Consider the following 20,443-nt stretch of genomic DNA (forward strand, 5'->3'; position numbering starts at 1 on the left):
CGAGATTTTTTGGTTCAACTCTCGATTCTAGATTCAAAATCGAATCGAAAAATTGAACTTCCCAAAATTTATTTTGATAATTGAACTTGCCAAATTATTTCACTTGAAGCAAATTCATCTATATTTTACTAATTTACTTATTGGTCATTTATATATATGGTGAATAAATATTATTAGACAAGTTGCTCTTGTTTTTAAAGTTGACTATGTTTGTCATTTAGTAAGATGGTACATATCATTTGTTAAATTATTATGTTGTTCCAAACATTAGGAGAATGGAATAGTTGTCGAAATTATGAGAAATTGAAATTTTAATTATGGTATAGAATCTAACAAAACTAAACGTCTTGATTTCAAAAATAAACTTGGACCTTACGGCTCCATTTATAAAATATCTAGTAATTCTTGATTCGATTATATTCTTTTTGGAATAAGAGCGTGTTCACCCCTAACTAGGATCATACTATTTGGGTACTTGATAGGATCGTTCGATCAAAATCACTTTACATCAAATTCTAAATTGCTCAAGTCATTACACTTTGGACGTTGAGAATGTCCAATTACTCTATTTCTTATTCTTACCCACTAGCATATGAAATATTATAATTTGAGTAAATAGTCATAAAATGTGTTCATATAGAATTGTCCTAACTCAAGCTTTTAATTATTTATTTTTTTTTTTTTCATTTATAAAATCTCGTTTGCCCACCTAGTGCATATTTACTACATCCACTTTCTTATCAATGTTCAGTATATCTCGTTTAAAAATTAACGCCTTGTATTTCGGTTCATCTTTTATCCTTACCACTTAAACGCCGCTCACCCCGAACTTGATTTATTCTTCTCCTTCCCCTTCTTTCTTGTCATGTCCCTTCTTTTGTTAAGAAAATTATAAATGAAATTGTTCGTGAGAAACCTGCAAACTTACTAGATCGTTGACAAGTAATAAAATTGATGAGTTGAGAGTATCATCCCACGAGAAATAAATTTAATTCAAATTTATCAGTTACGTATGGAAGTCGAATTACATAAACAAAAAAGAATTTGATTTTCTAATTATTCTAAATTAATCTAATAAAGCAATAAAAGTTTGTCTTTATCAAACTATGGATGATGGATGATTGTATTGGATCTCGAATTCACCTATTGCAACCTATTACTATTCTTGATTCATAATCTAGTTTCATTCATGCGTGCGTTCATAGCAATCGATAAAGCTAATTTATTTAACTTTGTTTTTAAGACAAATTAATTATATCTTAACCACGACTCGAATCTATTCATAGTCCGAAATTAAATGGTTAAAATGCATTAAATTTTAGATTATCTATATAATTTCACACGTGATAAATTCTATTCCTAACATCTATTGCATATATGTTAATTTTGCCGCGTTTTTAAACTTATTGTAAGTTTCCCAATATTACAACAGTCAAAAGCAACTAATTATCTAATTGGTGGCCAAATAATTAAATAATGCAATGGGTATGCAAAAATCAATCAAGAAACGCAAGAAGTACTTAACTACTAGTTTTGAATAAAAGTAAATAACAAATAGAGTTCATCTTCATCCAATACAAAATTGAATTTAGTTTAGCATATTAATATATAAATTATAAGAAGAATAATAAAAAAATATCACCCGAATCATGCAAAAGTTCAAAAGATGTTGATCTTCAAGTCCAAAGTTAAATTCTTTAATTTCTTGATGTAATTTAGTTTCAATTCCTTGTTATGGCTTGATCTCCTCTCCTAAAAGTAATGAATTGATCTCTTATTCTTGATGAATTTGATAATACTATTGTATATGAAGAGGCAAGAGAATGGTTTTTCTATGTGTAACGCTTGTTCTCTATTTATAGAAGCCAAAGAAAGGTCAAAATCGTGTCCAATTTGTGTTTCAACAGAGTTTGAATAGTGAAAGGAAATTGCTCGTTCGTCTGTAGAAAAACGCCCTTGCTAGTCATTTTGCGCTATATCATCCCTGAGGAGCTTTAGCATTTTGATGATAACTTTCTCTATCGATATCCAATGAAGGTGATTCAAAGTACGTTGGAAAAGCTAATTCAAAGAGCATTCAGTATTTTGGTCATAAATTTTTTGAGCTAGTGTTTTCTATTCTAAAAATAGGTCTCAAGTTGATACTAAAAATTCAGAGCATAACTTCTTCGGCTGGAAATTGATTTGTACAAATACTTCAACTCTATTTCACTCCTTTGATCTCTAATTTGCATCCAATTGTTTATATGTGATCTTCAATCATCATGTTGTGGTCCGAATCAACTATTGAATGTTTACACTTTGGTCCTCAAACTTTGAATTTTTTTTTTCATTTTGCTCATTATTTGTTCATTTCTACCAATTCCATCAATTTGCATTGAGTTCAATCTAAAAAATATAATTAACACATAATTAAGTTATAACTCATTCAAATCACTAAGAAATACCCAATTTACTGACCTAGATAAGTGTACAAAATATACTTATCAAATACCCCCCAAACTTGAACATTTTTTTGTCTTCAAACAAAACTATGTTATAACTTAATTTAAAATTTTAAAAACACATGATTAAATAATTTTCTTTTAGTATCAGGATTGTCATATATGTATTAAAACTATGAACTTCTACAAAATCACATTGCTAAAATTAATATCTACTTATCCAATTCAAAACCCCTGTGTGTGTGTGTGTGTGAAATTCATGTTAAGCATCATAAATTCATAAAGTGATTCAAGTCTTGACTCTCTATGGTCAAATATATCATTTCTTCTCTTGTAAGATTCACACCCTCAAACTTATTTTTTTTTAACTCTTTTCTTGAGGTATGATCTAATGTTGAATTTATATACTAATCCCCACCTTCTCTAGTTTGGTTCGATCTTATTAATTGCAGCTCAACGCATCAATAAATGAAGATTCTTCTTATTTTTGATTGCTTTAGCCCCTAAGAAACAATTAAACTAATAACCCATGTCAAATGTCTACTTCTCTAAACTAAGTGTTTAGGGGCTTAACCAAGGCATGTAACAATTTTTTTTATGTGGATAATTTTTTTCTTTTCTAACATCTTATGTGCTGACTTCTCTCGATTAAACTTTCTAATTGACCCATGTAGCCAGCTTTTGGCCGATAACTCTCAAGTCAAATGACTTTACGACATCATGTTTTAAATAACCTGTAGGCTTAGTCACTCGAATCATACAGGCTACGGAAAAATGTTTTACAATGAGTTACATTTTCTTTCTTTATTTTTTTTTCATTTTTTATGCAATGATTAATGCAATACCTATTATTAAACACTTATTCTCAAAAAACCGACTCCTAATTTAAGATTATCACCTAATTTTCATCTTATTGTCCTTAGATAATCCACACTAAATTTAACACACATGGAATATACATTTATCCCATTGCCTCTCTATGACAGTTCAATCACCCCCAAATTATTCTAAATTTGGTTTAAGGATGTATAATTTAGTAGTTGTTTGAATTTAACATCTATTTTTTGTAACTTACTCAAATTTTGAATCAAATTATTCATTCACGATGCAAAACATAAATTTTGTGAAAATATTAAGTTTTACATGAATAAGCATAAATCAACCATAATGTGCAACTTTTTAGTAATTTATAGCCTAACACATGGCTACAAATATGTTCATCATGATAAACAAAATTATCTTAACATATACAAGCACACAAAAGCAAAAATAAGCTTAAAAATTTATATTTTTTCGGTTGATTTTTCAGATTTTTTTGCACGCAAACAAGTATACAAACTAGTAAAAACTCAATACTTTCTACCCCCAAACTTATAACAGACATTGTCCTCAATGTCTAAAAATATATCAAGCAATATATAAAAATTAAGGACAAAAAAGGGAACTAAGTACTCTCCTAATATAAATCTGCATGTGGTGGATAGATTGGCATGAAAGTTCCGGCTCACTTGCTATGTCTTTCCCTTGTCCAGTGTGTCCAAGTACTGTGTTCCTTCAAAATACTTAGAAAATCAATCATAACATGGAATACTTTATAATAAATTCAAACACAACCTAGAGGAAAATATGAGGTTGAAGATACCCTATACTACTAAAAGCAATAAAATTTATTAAATTACTAAAAGCAATGAAATTTTCTTATCCTATATTTTAGAAAACAAAAATAAACAAAAGAAAAGAAAACTGGGTTGCCTTCCAATAAGCGCTTATTTATAGTCATTAGCTTGACCTTATTGTTTTGGCTATTCAAGGTGGCTTGAAAAGAGAGTTTTCAACCTTGCACCGACTGCACTAATAGTTATGTTTCAATTCATCTTTGGGCCTCCGAATTACAAGATTTTTATTGTTGTCTTGCCCAACAAGTCCACCTTCTTCCTTCATGTTCTTGTTGTTTCCCCAATGGCTAATCTTTTGACAGTACTCAATGGCCAGTGGTCGCTTGAATGGTGCATTCATTGTGAAGCTTTGTTTTTTTTTCCACCCTTAAGGTTAAATTATATTTCTCAAAATCCATTAATTCTCGTGCAGTTGCTAAGAATGGTCTTCCCAAAATTAACAGCATGTGTTGAGCATCTATATCAAGGATGATGAAATCAACAAGAAAAAATTATCTCCAACTTTGACGAGCATATAAGGTTGCTTGAGTGTCCTATCAGCCAACTGTAGAATTATTGATGTAGCTTTTGGATCTTTCAATCCTAATTTCATGTAGATAGACAGTGGCATCAGATTAATATTTGCTTCAGAATCAATTAAAGCATTTAATTATGTGAATTTCCTATAGAGTAAGGTACAGTAAAAACCCCCTAGATATTTTAATAGGAAAAAGCATTTGCTTTATGATTGTGCCGCACTCTTCAACCAATGCTACTGTTTCATCTTCTATAGCTTTCTCTTCTTGGTCAACATCTCTTAAAGAAAAATTTTGTAATTTGAAATCTGTTGAATGGCTTCAATGAAAGGAATATTAATGTGAAATTGTGTAATGATATCCAAGAACTTCTTAAATTGCTTTTCCAAATTATTGTTCTGCAACCTTTGAAGGAATGGGACTGGAGGTGCGTATTTATTGATAGGAGTGGTTCTTTTAACATGTGGACTATCTGCCTATTTTTCTTGATTAACCTTTGCTAAATCTTTGGACTGAACCACTTGTTTCTCCCCTGTGGTATGTACCCGATTCTTCTCTATCCCTTTATTTTCACTATAATTTTTGGCAGTTGAACTCAGCTTTTCATTGTGATGGCTTGAACTTTTTTCTCTTTAGGCTATCTTTGAAGCCTTCGAGGGAATGAACTTGGCGGCACATAAGCTCGAACAGGGGTGGTAGGATTGATTGATGGTACCTCAATAGTTGCATGATTCACAGCTTCAACTTCTAATACTATTTTCTTGGGTTCTTTTCTGTATAGCTTGGCAGGATATCCTGTGTTATATTAGCTAATGCGGTTGCTAGCTGTCCCACCCGATTCTCCAAATTTTGGATTGAAACTTTATGTTTCTGGACTGCAGCCTTAGTCTTAGTAATGTACTTAGCAAGTAGATTCTCCAAATATGACGTGTTCTCCTATTGCTACTGTAATTCTTGTAGGTTGCCCTGAATTTGATATCATGTCCTTGATTATTAGCTCATTAGAAGTTAGGATGACTACCCCAATTTGGATTATAGGTGTTGGAGTTAGGATTGTTTGGCTGTCTTTGAATATTCTGTGTATAACTTATTTTTCAGACCGATACACGTGTAGAGGTTAAAAGACAGCTTGCAGTTGCATGATCTGCCCTACAGCCCCCACATGCTGGTGCTAGTTGGTGCGCCGTGCTCACATTCAGAGTAAGTTTGTCCAACTTCTTTGTTAGTACTTTCAGCTGGGCTGTCATTGCTGTCACTGAATTTATGTTGTGAATCTTCGCTGTTTTTCTTGGCACTTCCCTGTCTATTAACCACATAAACTGATTTTTTGCAATTCTCTCAAAAAGGTCTCTAAGTCATTGTCCAATAGAATATCTAAGATTGACATTCCTGTTGAAGCATTGGCTATGTTATAGAAGGTCTCAGGCTTGAATAAAATATATAGATTTTAGAGTCTTCAAAAATGTTTAGATTGGGGCACTTTTTGAAGCAATTTTTGAATCTTTTCTATGCTTTTGGATAGCTCTCAAAGTCTCTTTGCTGGAAAATATGGACTTCGTTTAGGATCTAATGAACTCGAGACGACAAGAAGAATTTCAAAGAGAATTTCTGCATCATGTCATTCCATAAAACGATACTCCCAGGATTTATTGAATTTGACCATTCTCGTGCACATTCTTTTAAAGTATGAGGGAATAGCCGCAGTCGAAAGGCATTAACAGATATGCCTTCATGGTTGATCATATTCGCAAAGCATCAAGAAGGACTGAACATGTTCATGAGAATTTTCATTTGATCTTTTAGAGAACCTAATGTATTGAAGACGATGAAACAAATTAATGACATCTGGTTAAATGTGGAAATTGGCCTACCTAAAAGGTGGATATATAGTTGGTGCACAAGAACTAAGGAGGGATTCACATAATCTCTAAGAGTTTCTACACTGTTGGCTGATGCTCTTGGTGGATCTTGTTGATCTAACGAATCTGTTGGTAGCTAAATTTGATTTTGATTTGCCACCATTTTTCTAGTTTCTCTCTATTCTTGTCTTCGTTGTCTTGAAGTTCATTTGATTTCGAGATCCAATAATAGGAGCTCAGTTTCTCAATAATCTTGTATAAACTGCCCAAAACAGAAAAGAGAGATTATGTGTGTAAATAATAGCCTGAAACAACGAAAAAAATTCAAATTCTATAAGAATTAATAAACTCAAAGTAAATATTTTATTCCTCGACAATGGCGCTAAAACTTGTTCGTGTAAAACCTGCAAGCGTACGACATCTTTGACAAGTAATAGAATTAATGAATTGAGAGTATCGTCTCACGTGAAATAAATTTAATTTAAGTTTATCAGTTACGTATGAAATTCGAATTATATAAATAAAAGAGAATTTGATTTTTTGATTATTCTAAACTAATCTAATAAAGTAATAAAAGTTTGGTTTTTATAAAATTATGGATGATTGTATTGGATTTCTAATCCACTTATTGTTATTTATTTCAATTTTTGATTCATAATCTAGTTCCGTTTCTATATTAATAACAATGGATAAAGCTAATGTATTTAACTTTCTCTTTCAAGACAAATTATTTCTATCCTAACCACTGCCTGAATCTATTCTTAGTCCGAATTCTAGAATGCATTAAATTTTAGATTATTTATATGATTGGAAACGTGATAAATGTTATTCTTAACGTTTATTGCACATATGTTCATTTTGACGCATTCTAAATTTATTGTGAGTCTCTCAACACTACAACAAGAAATTAATTATCTAATTGATGGCCAAACGATTAACTAATGCAATAGGTATGCAAAATCAATTAAGAAACACAAGAATTATTAAATTACTAGTTTTGAATTAAAAATAAATGACAAATAGGGTTTATCTTCATCCAATACAAAGCGAATCTAGCATAACACATTAATATATAAATTACAAAAAATAATAGAAAAATATGACCCGAATCATAAAATAGTTCAAAAGATGTTAATCTTCAAGTCCAAAGTTGAATTCTTCAAATTTTTTTTTAAATATGTAACTGAGTTTCAATTCCTTGCTATGGCTAGATCTCCTTTCCCAAAAGCAAAGAATTGACCTCTTGTTCTTAATGAATTTGATGATATTATTGTGTACGAAGAAGCAATAGAGGGTTTTTCTATGTATAACCCTTGCTCTCTATTTATAAGAGCCAAAAAATAGGTCAAAATTGCATCCAATTTAGGTTCTAAAAAAAATTAAATTGCAAAAGGAATCTGTTGATTAGTATGTAGAAAAATACGCGCGCCATTTTGGACTATGTCGTCATTAGAAGTTTTCAATATTTTGATCATAACTTTCTCTCCTAATGGTCGATTGAAGCGATTCAAAGTGCGTTATAAAGCTAATTCAAAGAGTTACAATTCTTTTTGAATTACAATTTTTCCAATTATAATGTTTTCTATCCCAAAAATGAGTCTTAAGTTGAGGTAAAAAATTCAGAGCATAATTTCTTTGGCTGGAAATTGATTTGTGAGAATACTTCAATTCTATTTCACTATTTTGATCTCCAAATTGCATCCAATTGATCATATGTGATCTTCAATCATCATGTTATGGTCCAAATCAAATATTGAAAGTTTACACTTTGGTCCCAAAACTTTGGATTTCTTTTATTTTTGCTCCTTTTTGGTTCCTCTCTTCCAATTCCATCAATTTGAGTTCAACCTAACAAACATAATTAAGTTATAACTCATTCAAATCACTACAAATACTCCAATTTACTGGCCTAGATAAGTATACGAAATACACTTACCAGAAATCATTCTTCTCCCTTTGTTATTGGATTTCTTCATTAGCCCTTAAAATTAAGAGTATAAAATCATTCTTCTCTCTCGTTACATTATTGACTAGAGAAAAAAGAAAGAACAAATTAGCGATTATCCACCTCCCCAGGAATATGATTCTGGGAAAAAAAAAATATAGCTTTATTAGGAATCTTTGGTATCATACATTAGTCCACAACAGAATAAATTCTTTGAACACTCACAATCCATTAATTTCATCTCTCAAACTAGTAACATATGTACTAATCTCAATATATTATTATTGCCAACGAAACGAATGTTTGGTGATTATATTTGTCTCCACAAAAACTAGACTATTCTGCATGCATTTGGATTTTCATCGCTAAAAATTGAAGTAATATTTCCATTGGATCCAGCTCGATTCTCCTCGTTAGTGTATGTGTATTGATCTGCAGGCCTATTGTAATATTGTGAGTGGGCAGGTGGCGACAGCCTGTTGATATATGCATAATCTGTCACATAAGGTGTTGGCTTGTAGGCATTGTAACTGTGAGCCTGAGACTGCTCGACTCTACCATGTTGATTCCCTTGTTCACTATAGCCATAGCCCCATCCATCTGGTGCGTGGTGGTGGATCACATGAATTTCTTCGATATCTTTTGGTTGAAGTGGAGGCTGGTTTGTTGGAGTACCATTAGCAGCTTCAGATGGTGGATTTTCTGGGAGTGGTGATTCTTTTGGTGCCTCGGCTTGTGGGGCTGCTTCTGCCGTGGGCTGGTTAGTGGACTCAGGTTCTCCACCATCTGGTGCTGGTTCTGATGGTTGATCATCAGATGGTTCTGAATGTGAACAAATGATTGCAGTTTTTCTTGTTTTCTTAATGGCTTTGGCTATTTTTTGAGGATCTGCCAACCCAATTATTGTTATCTTTTGCTGAGGAAAATCAACGTAGAGATCATATATACCTGCGACATATAAATGTTTTGCATGAATACGGATTAAATATATATATATATATATAATTTTATTTTTTTTTAAAGGCACAATATTTGCATTGTTTATTGAAATTAATTGACTTACCATTGATGCCATGCAAGGCCTTCTTTATCTTCTGCACGCAGCCATTGCAGTCCATCCGAACCTGTATCTCTGTGACTCGAGGTTTCTGCAGTTTGTAAAATTTAAAAAGAATTCAATTATAAATGTGTTCGAAATACGAAAAAACTAATTATGAAAATGATTTTTGTAAATTAATTTATTCGACATAAATTTTAAGACGTACCTCCATTTCTGGAAGAGTCGTGGAGATTGGAGAATGATGCTGCCGGAACAAATTAAGGTTCTCTGTAGGCTGGACAGAGTGGGGAGTGTTAATAGAGAATCAATATATCACATTCATTTGTCCATGGAGAAGGAATATTTAAAGTAATTTTATGTCGTGGGACTTGCAAAGAATTTGCTTTTGAGTGGTTACATTCGCTCATCTAAGTTTAAGATGTTTCGTGCAAGTCAAATTGATATCATCAAATGGTCAAATCGTGTAGGATACTGGTAAGACTTGAACTCAATAACAACTCTTCATTTAAAAATTTGAACCGTTAAGCCTGATTAGCTAAGTCCCCCATAGTCCCCAAGTGTGGGTCCTTTATTTGGACCCTAGAATGTTGAGGGGAATATTTTACTTTAATTTGGATGGTTACCTGTAGCTGGCCATGGAAAAGATATGAAAAGTAGTGAGAGCAGAAGATTGGATTCATCAACAAAGTCAACAAAAAGAAAGTAGCTTTATAATTCCACTATTTGGGAATCATCTTGTTACAAGAAAGAGATCATCATTTCCAAATAATGAGATGTATTCTCACAACTTACAATAACAAATCAAATTATGCATAAACACGAGGATTCTCCAAGAGGTAGGCTTCAACAACTTTGTATATGCCCATGGCACTGTCTTTGCCTGCCTTGATTTCATCTTCCTTGACCTCCAAATTTCCAATGCTATGGTATTCACTAGCCATCTTACAAATGCACCTGTGCAACAAATCCACCTACAAATCAAATCAAACAATCAATTGGTTTAGGATTTGTAAAGATTCAAGGAAAAGAAAACAAGACCAAAAATGCATAAAATTGAAGAATGATTTCCCCTTATTGATTCGGCTCAGAAACTCGATCCACACCACAAAGGTATTTTCAATTTGAAGGCCATTTTTAGTCACAGACAAATTCACAAAGAAAGGCAGAGGAAGTGTCGTGTATTGCACAAAGCAAGGAAAGTTCCTTCTTCTTGGTTTTTCTCTCAGATTTTGGTGTGTATAAAATGAAGGTGAAGGCTCCAATTTATAGGCTTAGTAAGGAGAATGAATTTCCCAGGAATCTTGCAAGATTAGGATAGAAGATTTGCAAGATTATGTTAATCCAAAAAGAGAGAGTTCATCCAAGACACGATAAGGGGGTTAAAAGAAAAGATATCGATTTATTTATCCATATTTTCTTGTGATTTTAAATTACCTCCAAGTTGGGTATTGAACATCTAGTCCAATGAACTGATTACCTCTAAATATCCAACATAATTGGACTACTTCAATTGTGGTGTGAATTTAATTCTTCAATCCTGGGCTTATAGCCTATGAAGTTAAAATGGGCCTCGATTTTTCATCATCGCCTAGAGGATTTGGGCATCACTTAACAAACATGCCCAACAATCTTCACCTTGATGCCAAATTACCCTGCAAGTCAGATAAGATAACAAATAGGTTAAGGGAAAAGACTTACAAGTTTGTACCGATGTCTAGAAGATCAAGACAGCTTCTAAACTTTACAAATGGGAGTACCTTAGTTCCCATATCTGCAGGATTATATTCTGAAAGGACTTTCTCAAGTTTTACCAGTTCTTGAGAAACCATATCTCTAATGAAATGTAATCTAACATCTATATGTTTAGTACGTTCATGAAAGATAGGATTTTTGCATAGATGAATAGCAGATTGAATATCAGAATATATTGTCACATTATCCTTAAAAACACCAAGTTCATTTAATACACATTTAAACCACAAGAATTCTTTAAATGCTTCAGTAGCAGCAATGTATTCTGATTCAGTAGTGGATAATGCAATAACATGTTGAAGTTGTGATTTCCAACTAACACGTGAATTACACAAAGTGAACATGTAGAAAGATGTAGACTTCCTATTATCTCTATCACTAGTATAGTTAGCATCAGTAAAACCTTTCAATTTTATGCCTTCAGTATTAAACTTATATATTAAGCCAACATTGTATGTTCCTTTCAAATATCTAAATAATCATTTCAAAGCCTCCTAATGTTTGGGACCCGGGTTGGACATATATCTGCTAAGTGTACTAACAACAAAAGCTAAGTCAAGTCTAGTACACACAAGTAGAAACATCACAGAACCAATGACATTTGTATATGGAATTCATTTCATATATTTTTTTCTTCTTTATTAGCAGGTGATTGTTCTTTAGATAATACAAAGTGATTAGGTAAAGGTAATGTAATAGGTTTACATTCATTCATACCAAATTTCTTCAAAATTTTCATGATATATGGAGCCTGATGTAAAAATAAAATTGATTTAGACCTATCTCTTTGAATTTCAATGTCTAAAATTCTTTTAGCATTACCTAAGTCTTTCATATCAAAATCATTACTTAAAGTAGTTTTTACATCATTTAACAACTTCAAGTTGGGACCAATCAAAAGCATATTGTCCACATATAGCAACAAAAACACACAGTCATTATTGTTTGCATTACCTTGATAGTACAAGCAATGATCAAATTCACTCTTTTTAAAACCAATTGTTTTAACAAACGAAATCAAAACGTTTATACCATTGTCTAGAAAATTGTTTTAAACCATATAAAGAGCGTTTAAGAAAATACACATGATCAGGTTTTTGTTTATTTTCAAAACCTTTAGGTTGATCCATGAAAATCTTTTCATCAAGTTCTCCATGCAGAAAAACAGTTTTAACATCAAGTTGTTCAAGTTCCCAATTGAAATGTGCAACTAATGCAACCACAGTCCTAATTGTGGTATATTTAACAACTGGAGAAAAGATCTCATTATAATCTACCCCTTCCTTTTGTGTGTAATCTTTGGCCACAAGTCTAGCCTTAAACCTCAAACCGTCTCCTTTGGTAATTCTCTCTTTAATTCTAAAAACTCATTTACACCCAATTATTGACTTGTCTTTAGGTATTGGGACTAATTCCCATGTTTGATTATTATCGAGGGAATTTATCTCTTCTTTCATTGCTTTCACCCAATCCTCAAATTGTTCACTCTTTAAGGCTTCTTCATACGTGTTTGGTTCCCTATCAACTAGTTCTTCATAACTAGCATAAGCAATGTCAAAATCAGACTATAACCTTTGATGCACTCTATGTGTTCTTCTAACTATGTCTCTAGTTAACTGATAATCAAACAAAGGATTTTGCTCTCCTTGATATTCCACTATAGCTTCACCTCTCTCAATATTTTCACTCTGATTTTCTTCTAGTTCAGGATTTTGATGCTCCACCTCAATTGAAATGGTGGGGGTTTGAACACTTAAGGACCTTAAATTTACTTGAGATTCGTCACTAATGGTTTCTTGCTGTTTTTCTCTCAAGGTGTCACTTTCTGATTTTAGACACGGCATTTCAGACTCACTAAATGTAATATCACGACTTATGATGATCTTAACTCCATTTTGATTTCTATCCCAAAGCCTATACCCTTTAACTCCTTTAGGATATTCTAAGAAAACACATTTCCTAGCTCTAAGGTTCTAGTTTTCCCTCATTTTGATGAGAGAAAGCAGCACAGCCAAAACTTTTTAACATAGTATAGTCATCACATTTACCATACCTTTGTAGGATTAGTAGCAAGCCCCCATAAATCAGTATGAATATATTCCAAGACTTTAGTAGTTATATGCATACCAGATGAAAAAGATGACCTATGATATTTACCAAGTACACAGTGATCACAGAAAGGCGTATTAGACACACAGTCTTTTCCAAATACACGTTTATCATTTAGCAGTTTAAGTCCTTTAATACTTATGTGAGTTAATCTATTTTGTGCCACTTGTGTGTGTCATCAGTGTTGGTCAAATTTATAGAAGAAGTTGAATTTTTAACAATTTTAGCAGTGGTCACATAAATACCGTTTCTTTTAGTACATTTACATGTGACAATAACACCCTTAATTATTTTAAGTATGTTGTTTCCAATTTTACCTGTAAAACCATCAGTTTCTAATGCTCCTACTGAAATAAGATTTCTAGCCATTTCAGGAATATATCTAATTCCATGTAATTTAAGCACAGAACCAGTGTCAAATTTCGTGATATCACCAATGCTAGCAATTTTATATGCATGATTATTGCACAAAATAGCATGACCACTTTCAGATTCTTGCATATTTTCAAACCAGTCTTTATGTGATAAAACATGAAATGATGCACCAGAATCAAGTATTCATTCATTTAAATGTGATTTCACGGTCAAATTTACTTCATTAGGTTCAGAGTTTAATAACACATATACTTCACAAAATTCATCAGAGGAAGTAATAACATTTGACTCATCGTGAATCTTTTCCTTTTGTTTGTTTTTCTCAACATAACAATCTTTAATGAATTGTCCAGGTTTACCGCAACCATAGCATTTTTTACCTTTAGTTTTATTTCTTGACCTAGATAAACTTCTACTTTTCTTTTTACTACCAGACACGTATCCACTTTGGTTATCACGGGTTCTTGACTAAGACCTACCTCTCATAATATGAACCTCACCACTTCTTCTCTCGACTCTCTAAGCTCGCATTTCCATTTCTTTACTTCTTAACGAGTCTATGACAATTTCAGGTGTCAAAATATCTCTCCCATATTTAATAGCATTTTTAACATCTCTATAAGTTCCAGGGATAGCATTTAACAAAATTATTACCTTATACTCTTCAGATACTTTTTCACTACAGTTAGTGATATCTTACACGAGTTTATTAAAGATATCCAAATTATCATCTAAATCTTTTGAAGAGTCGATTTTGAAGCTTAAAAAGCTCTCAAGTAGAAAAAGTTTGTTTGGAGTTGACTTAGACACATAAAGTTCCTCCAGTTTTTTCCAAAGTTCTTTAGCTGATTTTAATTTACCAACTTTTCTTAATACCGCATCAGACATGTGTAATATTATAGAAGTGTATGCCGATTCATCCATATTCTCTTTTTCTTTATTAGTCAAGTTTGCAAGAAAAGAGTCATCAATAGCTTTGGAAACTTTTCGTTGAACAAGAATACCTTTCATTTTTTGTTGCCAAATTGAAAAATCTCCTTTACCATTAAAGATACCCAACTCAAAGTGATGTGTCGACATTTTACCAAGTCCTTTAATACTTATGTGAGTTAATCTATTGTGCCACTTGTGTGTGTCATTAGTGTTGGTCAAATTTATAGAAGAAGTTGAGTTTTTAACAATTTTAGTAGTGATCACATAAATACCATTTCTTTTAGTACCTTTACATGTGAGAAGAGCACCCTTAATCATTTTAAGCATGTTGTTTCCAATTTTACCAGTAAAAACATCAGTTTCTAATGCTCCTACTGAAATAAGATTTCTAGCCATTTCAGGAATATATCTAACTTCATGTAATTTAAGCACATAACCAGTGCCAAATTTTAACGTGATATCACCAATGCCAGCAATTTTTTATGCATGATTATTGCACAAAATAGCATGACCACTTTCAGATTCTTGCATATTTTCAAACCAGTCATTATGTGATGAAACATGAAATGACGCACCAGAATCAAGTATCCATTCATTTAAATGTGATTTCACAATCAAATTTATTTCAGTATGTTCAGAGTTTAATAACACATATACTTCACAAAATTCATTAGAGGAAGTAATTACATTTGCCTCATCGTGAATCTTTTCCTTTTGTTTTTTTTCTCTCAACATAACAAATCTTTAATGAAGTGTCCAGTTTTACCGCAACCATAGCATTTTTTACCTTTAGTTTTATTTCTTGACCTAGATAAACTTCTACTTTTCATTTTACTACCAGACACATATTCACTTTGGTTGTCACGGGTTCTTGACTAAGGCCAACCTCTCATAATATGAACCTGACCACTTCTTCTCTCGACTCTCTCAGCTCGCATTTCTATTTCTTTACTTCTTAATGAGTCTATGACAATTTCAGGTGTCAAAGTATCTCTCTCATATTTAATAGCATTTTTAACATCTCTATAAGTTTCAGGGATAGCGTTTGACAAAATTATTGCCTTATACTCTTCAGATACTTTTTCACCACAGTTAGTGATATCTTGTACGAGTTTATTAAAGATATCCAAATTATCATCTAAATCTTTTGAAGAGTCGATTTTGAAGCTTAAAAAGCTCTCAAGTAGAAAAAGTTTGTTTGGAGTTGACTTAGACACATAAAGTTCCTCCAGTTTTTCCCAAAGTTCTTTAGCTGATTTTAATTTACCAACTTTTCTTAATACCGCATCAGACATGTGTAATATTATAGAAGTGTATGCCGATTCATCCATATTCTCTTTTTCTTTATTAATCAAGTTTGCAAGAAAATAGTCATCAATAGCTTTGGAAACTTTTCGTTGAACAAGAATACCTTTCATTTTTTGTTGCCAAATTGAAAAATCTCCTTTACCATTAAAGACACCCAACTCAAAGTGATGTGTCGACATTTTACCAAGTCCTTTAATACTTATGTGAGTTAATCTATTGTGCCACTTGTGCGTGTCATCAGTGTTGGTCAAATTTATAGAAGAAGTTGAGTTTTCAACAATTTTAGTAGTGATCACATAAATACTATTTTTTTAGTACCTTTACATGTGACAAGAGCACCCTTAATCATTTTAAACATGTTGTTTCCAATTTTACCAGTAAAAACATCAGTTTCTAATGCTCCTACTGAAATAAGATTTCTAGCCATTTCAGGAATATATCTAACTCCATGTAATTTAAGCACATAACCAGTGCCAAATTTTAACGTGATATCACCAATGGCAGTAATTTTTTATGCATGATTATTGTACAAAATAGCATGACCACTTTCAGATTCTTGCATATTTTCAAACCAGTCATTATGTGATGAAACATGAAATGATGCACCAGAATCAAGTATCCATTCATTTAAATATGATTTCACAATCAAGTTTATTTCAATATGTTCAGAGTTTAATAACACATATACTTCACAAAATTCATTAGAGGAAATAATTACATTTGCCTCATCGTGAATCTTTTCCTTTTGTTTGTTTTTCTCAACATAACAATCTTTAATGAAGTGTCCAGTTTTACCGCAACCATAGCATTTTTTACCTTTAGTTTTATTTCTTGACCTAGATAAACTTCTACTTTTCTTTTTACTACCAGACACATATCCCCTTTGGTTCTCACGGGTTCTTGACTGAGGCCAACCTCTCATAATATGAACCTCACCACTTCTTCTCTCGACTCTCTCAGCTCGCATTTCTATTTCTTTACTTCTTAACGAGTCTATGACAATTTCAGGTGTCAAAGTATCTCTCTCATATTTAATAGCATTTTTAACATCTCTATAAGTTTCAGGGATAGCATTTAACAAAATTATTGCCTTATACTCTTCATATACTTTTTCACCACAGTTAGTGATATCTTGCACGAGTTTATTAAAGATATCCAAATTATCATCTAAATCTTTTGAAGAGTCGATTTTGAAGCTTAAAAAGCTCTAAAGTAGAAAAAGTTTGTTTGGAGTTGACTTAGACACATAAAGTTCCTCCAGTTTTTCCCAAAGTTCTTGAGCTGATTTTAATTTACCAACTTTTCTTAATACCGCATCAGACATGTGTAATATTATAGAAGTGTATGCCGATTCATCCATATTCTCTTTTTCTTCATTAGTTAAGTTTGCAAGAAAAGAGTCATCAATAGCTTTGGAAGCTTTTTGTTGAACAAGAATACCTTTCATTTTTTGTTGTCAAATTCAAAAATCTCCTTTGCCATTAAAGACACCCAACTCAAAGTGATGTGTCGACATTTTACCAAGAAATGCACAGAACACAAATTCAAATATATAAAAGTCACAAGTCACACAGATTACACGAAGTAACAAGATTTCTATGGTTTCACAATAATGCGCTATTCTAGAACCCTAGGGTTTCGTAAGAATTGAGTTCTCAGATCAAGGGAAGAACTAGAATAAGAGTCCGGGTGCAAGTCTAAAATAATACGAGATAACGCAACAACGTTCAACAAATTAATCTAATGACGAATAAATAATTTCACTTAGAAAATTAAACAGATGATGGCACGTAATCCTAGGTTCTATCAACAAGCAATGGTTGCCAAGTAATGACAATCCCCAATCCTAATGATCACCCCACACGATGATCTGCTAGTGCGATAATGTAAAGTTTCAGCCAATTTACCCAAGCGGACTTGTCTGAGTTTGTAAATTACGAGATATGCAAATTTACTGCTTTAGGGCCACAATTTTGGCCTAAAATAATTCAATAAATATGTGGCAATTTCGACCGTTGATCCACCAACACGAAAAATGTTAAAAATAATGTGAGGAACAAACTACCTGAAGACGACTTCCCCAGAATCTCAGCCACGCACCCACACGCGCCTCTGCCGGAGTTGTCACGCGCCTCCGTCGGAATCACGCGCCGCACACCCAGCACCACCTCCACCTGCACGTCTCAACCCTGGTCTCCGTTTCACCAATAGATTTCTGGATTGACGGGAAATCGTGTTTTCAGGTTCGATTTTTGTGCAAGAAACTGGACAGTCCGATTTTCTGTTTCCTGTCGATTTTCTGGTCGATTTTTGGCCCGATTTTCACCACCGCTAAGCTCTGATACCAACTGCGCAACAAACCCACCTACAAATCAAATCAAACAATCAATTAGTTTAAGATTTGAAAAGATTCAAGGAAAAGAAAACAAGACCAAAAATGCATAAAATTGAAGAACGATTTCCCCTTATTGATTCGGCTCAGAAACTCGATCCACACCACAAAGGTATCTCCAATTTGAAGGCCATTTTTAGTCACAAAGACGAATTCACAAAGAAAGACAAGGGAGGTGTCGTGTATTGCACAAAACAGGGAGAGTTCCTTCTTCTTGGTTTTTCTCTCAGTTTTTGGTGTGTATAAAATGAAGGTGAAGGCTCCAATTTATAAGGTTAGTAAGGAGACTGAATTTCCCAGGAGTCTTGCAAGATTAGGATAGAAGATTTGCAAAATTATGTTAATCCAAAAGGATAGAGTTCATTCAAGATGGGATAAGGAGGTTAAAAGAAAAGATATCGATTTATTTATCCATCTTTTATTGTGATTTTAAATTACCTCCAAATTGGGTATTGAGCATCTAATCCAATGGACTGATTACCTTTAAATACCCAACATAATTGGGCTACTTCAATTGTGGTGTGGATTTAATTTTTAAATTATGGGCCTATAGCCTATGAAGTTAAAACGGGCCTCGATTTTTCATCATCACCTAGGAAATTTAGGCATCACTTACCAAACATACCCAACAACACCCACCATTGCTACCTTCCTCAAACTTGATTTCATAAGCTATAAACTCAAGCTTGTCACCCAACACATCACCCTCAATCATCGTGTAGTTGCACACAAAATTATCCTTGTCCAGCTCGTCTATCCGATTTTTTGCAAACTTAAAATGACTTGCTACCCAAAAAATAAAATAAAAAAATGTAGTATAATAAAAAAAAATGGGAATGCTAAAATCATGTGAATATGATTGTGTACGACGATACGACTTCTAAATAAGATATTTCGACATTATAAGCCAAGAAATGTAGGATCAAGTCTCATTAGCAACTCATTGAAATTTGTGCGTAGACCAGGCTTTAATAGAATACAAACTCGATTTACACATAGTGTTTAACACACATATATTGCTTACATTCGGTGAAGTTAACTTGCTCGATGCTTCCTGCTCCTCAATCACCTTGTAATGTATCTCCACTTCTGATGGATTGGGGTAAGAGTTTTGGTAATAGTGTGTTGGAGTCCAAGATCAAAGCCTTGAATAGGCGGGGTGCGCCTTCCGGGCAGCCAAATTCTTGTAACTAAATTAACCGTATGATTTTAGCTAGATAGGCGTTTGATAAAATTCCATGTGTATATATATAGAGTTAGTTGGAAAAAGTATTTCTTGGCCTATAACTTTGGAAATTTCAATCGAACTTCTTACATCTTTTCAACGCGGGCGGCCTTAATTTGGAGGCTTGATGAATTGATTGTTTATCTCCGTTAAGCCCTTTTTGACTACTATTTTGACCTTTTATTTATTTATTTATTTATTTATTTATTATTATTATTATTATTATTATTATTATTATTATTATTTGTGTGTGTGTGTGTGTGTGTTAGAGTCCACTTTTAGGCTCTTGTTTACACATAAATACGGGTTTGATATTATTCTTTACCTTCTATATAAATTGAAAAATTGTTAAGATCAGAGGAAGACACGCCAACAAATTTTATATTACATGTCCATAAGGTAAAAGAAACCCAAAATGAAATCTAAGCCCCTGTTTGACAAACATTATTTGAAAACTTTTTTTTATATATATACCCATCTCCAACCCCCACGCATTCACGCAATAAAATATTCTACACGTAAAATCTAAATTTTTCCATATTACTTTCAATCACACATTTTCCTAAAAATCACTATCCAAAATATTATTTTTCTCAAATAATGGCAAGGGTTGTATTAGTAGGTACCATCTTCGTTGTACAAGCCAAGCCTATGTGAAAGAAAGACATAAATTTGGCAACAATATTGTAGTTCCATGCTGCAACTTATTAAGAAGGGTTGCATTAGGACTTTCTAACTTCAAATTAGCCAGCATTCTATGTAAAGTTTTGTTAAAAATCAGATTTTTAATTGATTTTGATAAAAAAAGATGAAATATGCGATCGAAAAATTGTAAGTCCCATGAAATGTT

The 20,443-nt window shown here is 32.7% G+C and overlaps 1 protein-coding gene and 1 pseudogene across 1 annotated transcript; both read right to left on the bottom strand.

Moving 5' to 3' along the window:
• Positions 1–8,554: 8,554 nt before the first annotated feature.
• On the bottom strand, positions 8,555–10,818 carry LOC111384072 (heavy metal-associated isoprenylated plant protein 5-like). The gene is made up of 4 exons (XM_023008295.1): positions 10,292–10,818; positions 9,705–9,773; positions 9,503–9,587; positions 8,555–9,387 (listed from the first exon to the last, which is right to left on the bottom strand). Exons 2-4 carry the CDS (start codon positions 9,708–9,710, stop codon positions 8,771–8,773), a joined length of 708 nt encoding a protein of 235 aa, XP_022864063.1. The 5' UTR covers positions 9,711–9,773; positions 10,292–10,818; the 3' UTR covers positions 8,555–8,770.
• Positions 10,145–20,088, bottom strand: LOC111384073 (annotated as a pseudogene).
• Between the last annotated feature and the right edge of the window lie 355 nt (positions 20,089–20,443).

The sequence above is a fragment of the Olea europaea genome, unplaced genomic scaffold, assembly GCF_002742605.1.
Source record: "Olea europaea var. sylvestris unplaced genomic scaffold, O_europaea_v1 scaffold2835, whole genome shotgun sequence".
NCBI classification, from domain to species: domain Eukaryota; kingdom Viridiplantae; phylum Streptophyta; class Magnoliopsida; order Lamiales; family Oleaceae; genus Olea; species Olea europaea.

Coding starts and splice junctions, on each gene's coding strand:
- LOC111384072 (XM_023008295.1), bottom strand. Junction 9,388..9,502: donor GGCCTTGCATGGCATCAATG/GTAAGTCAATTA, acceptor TATATGTCGCAG/GTATATATGATCTCTACGTT.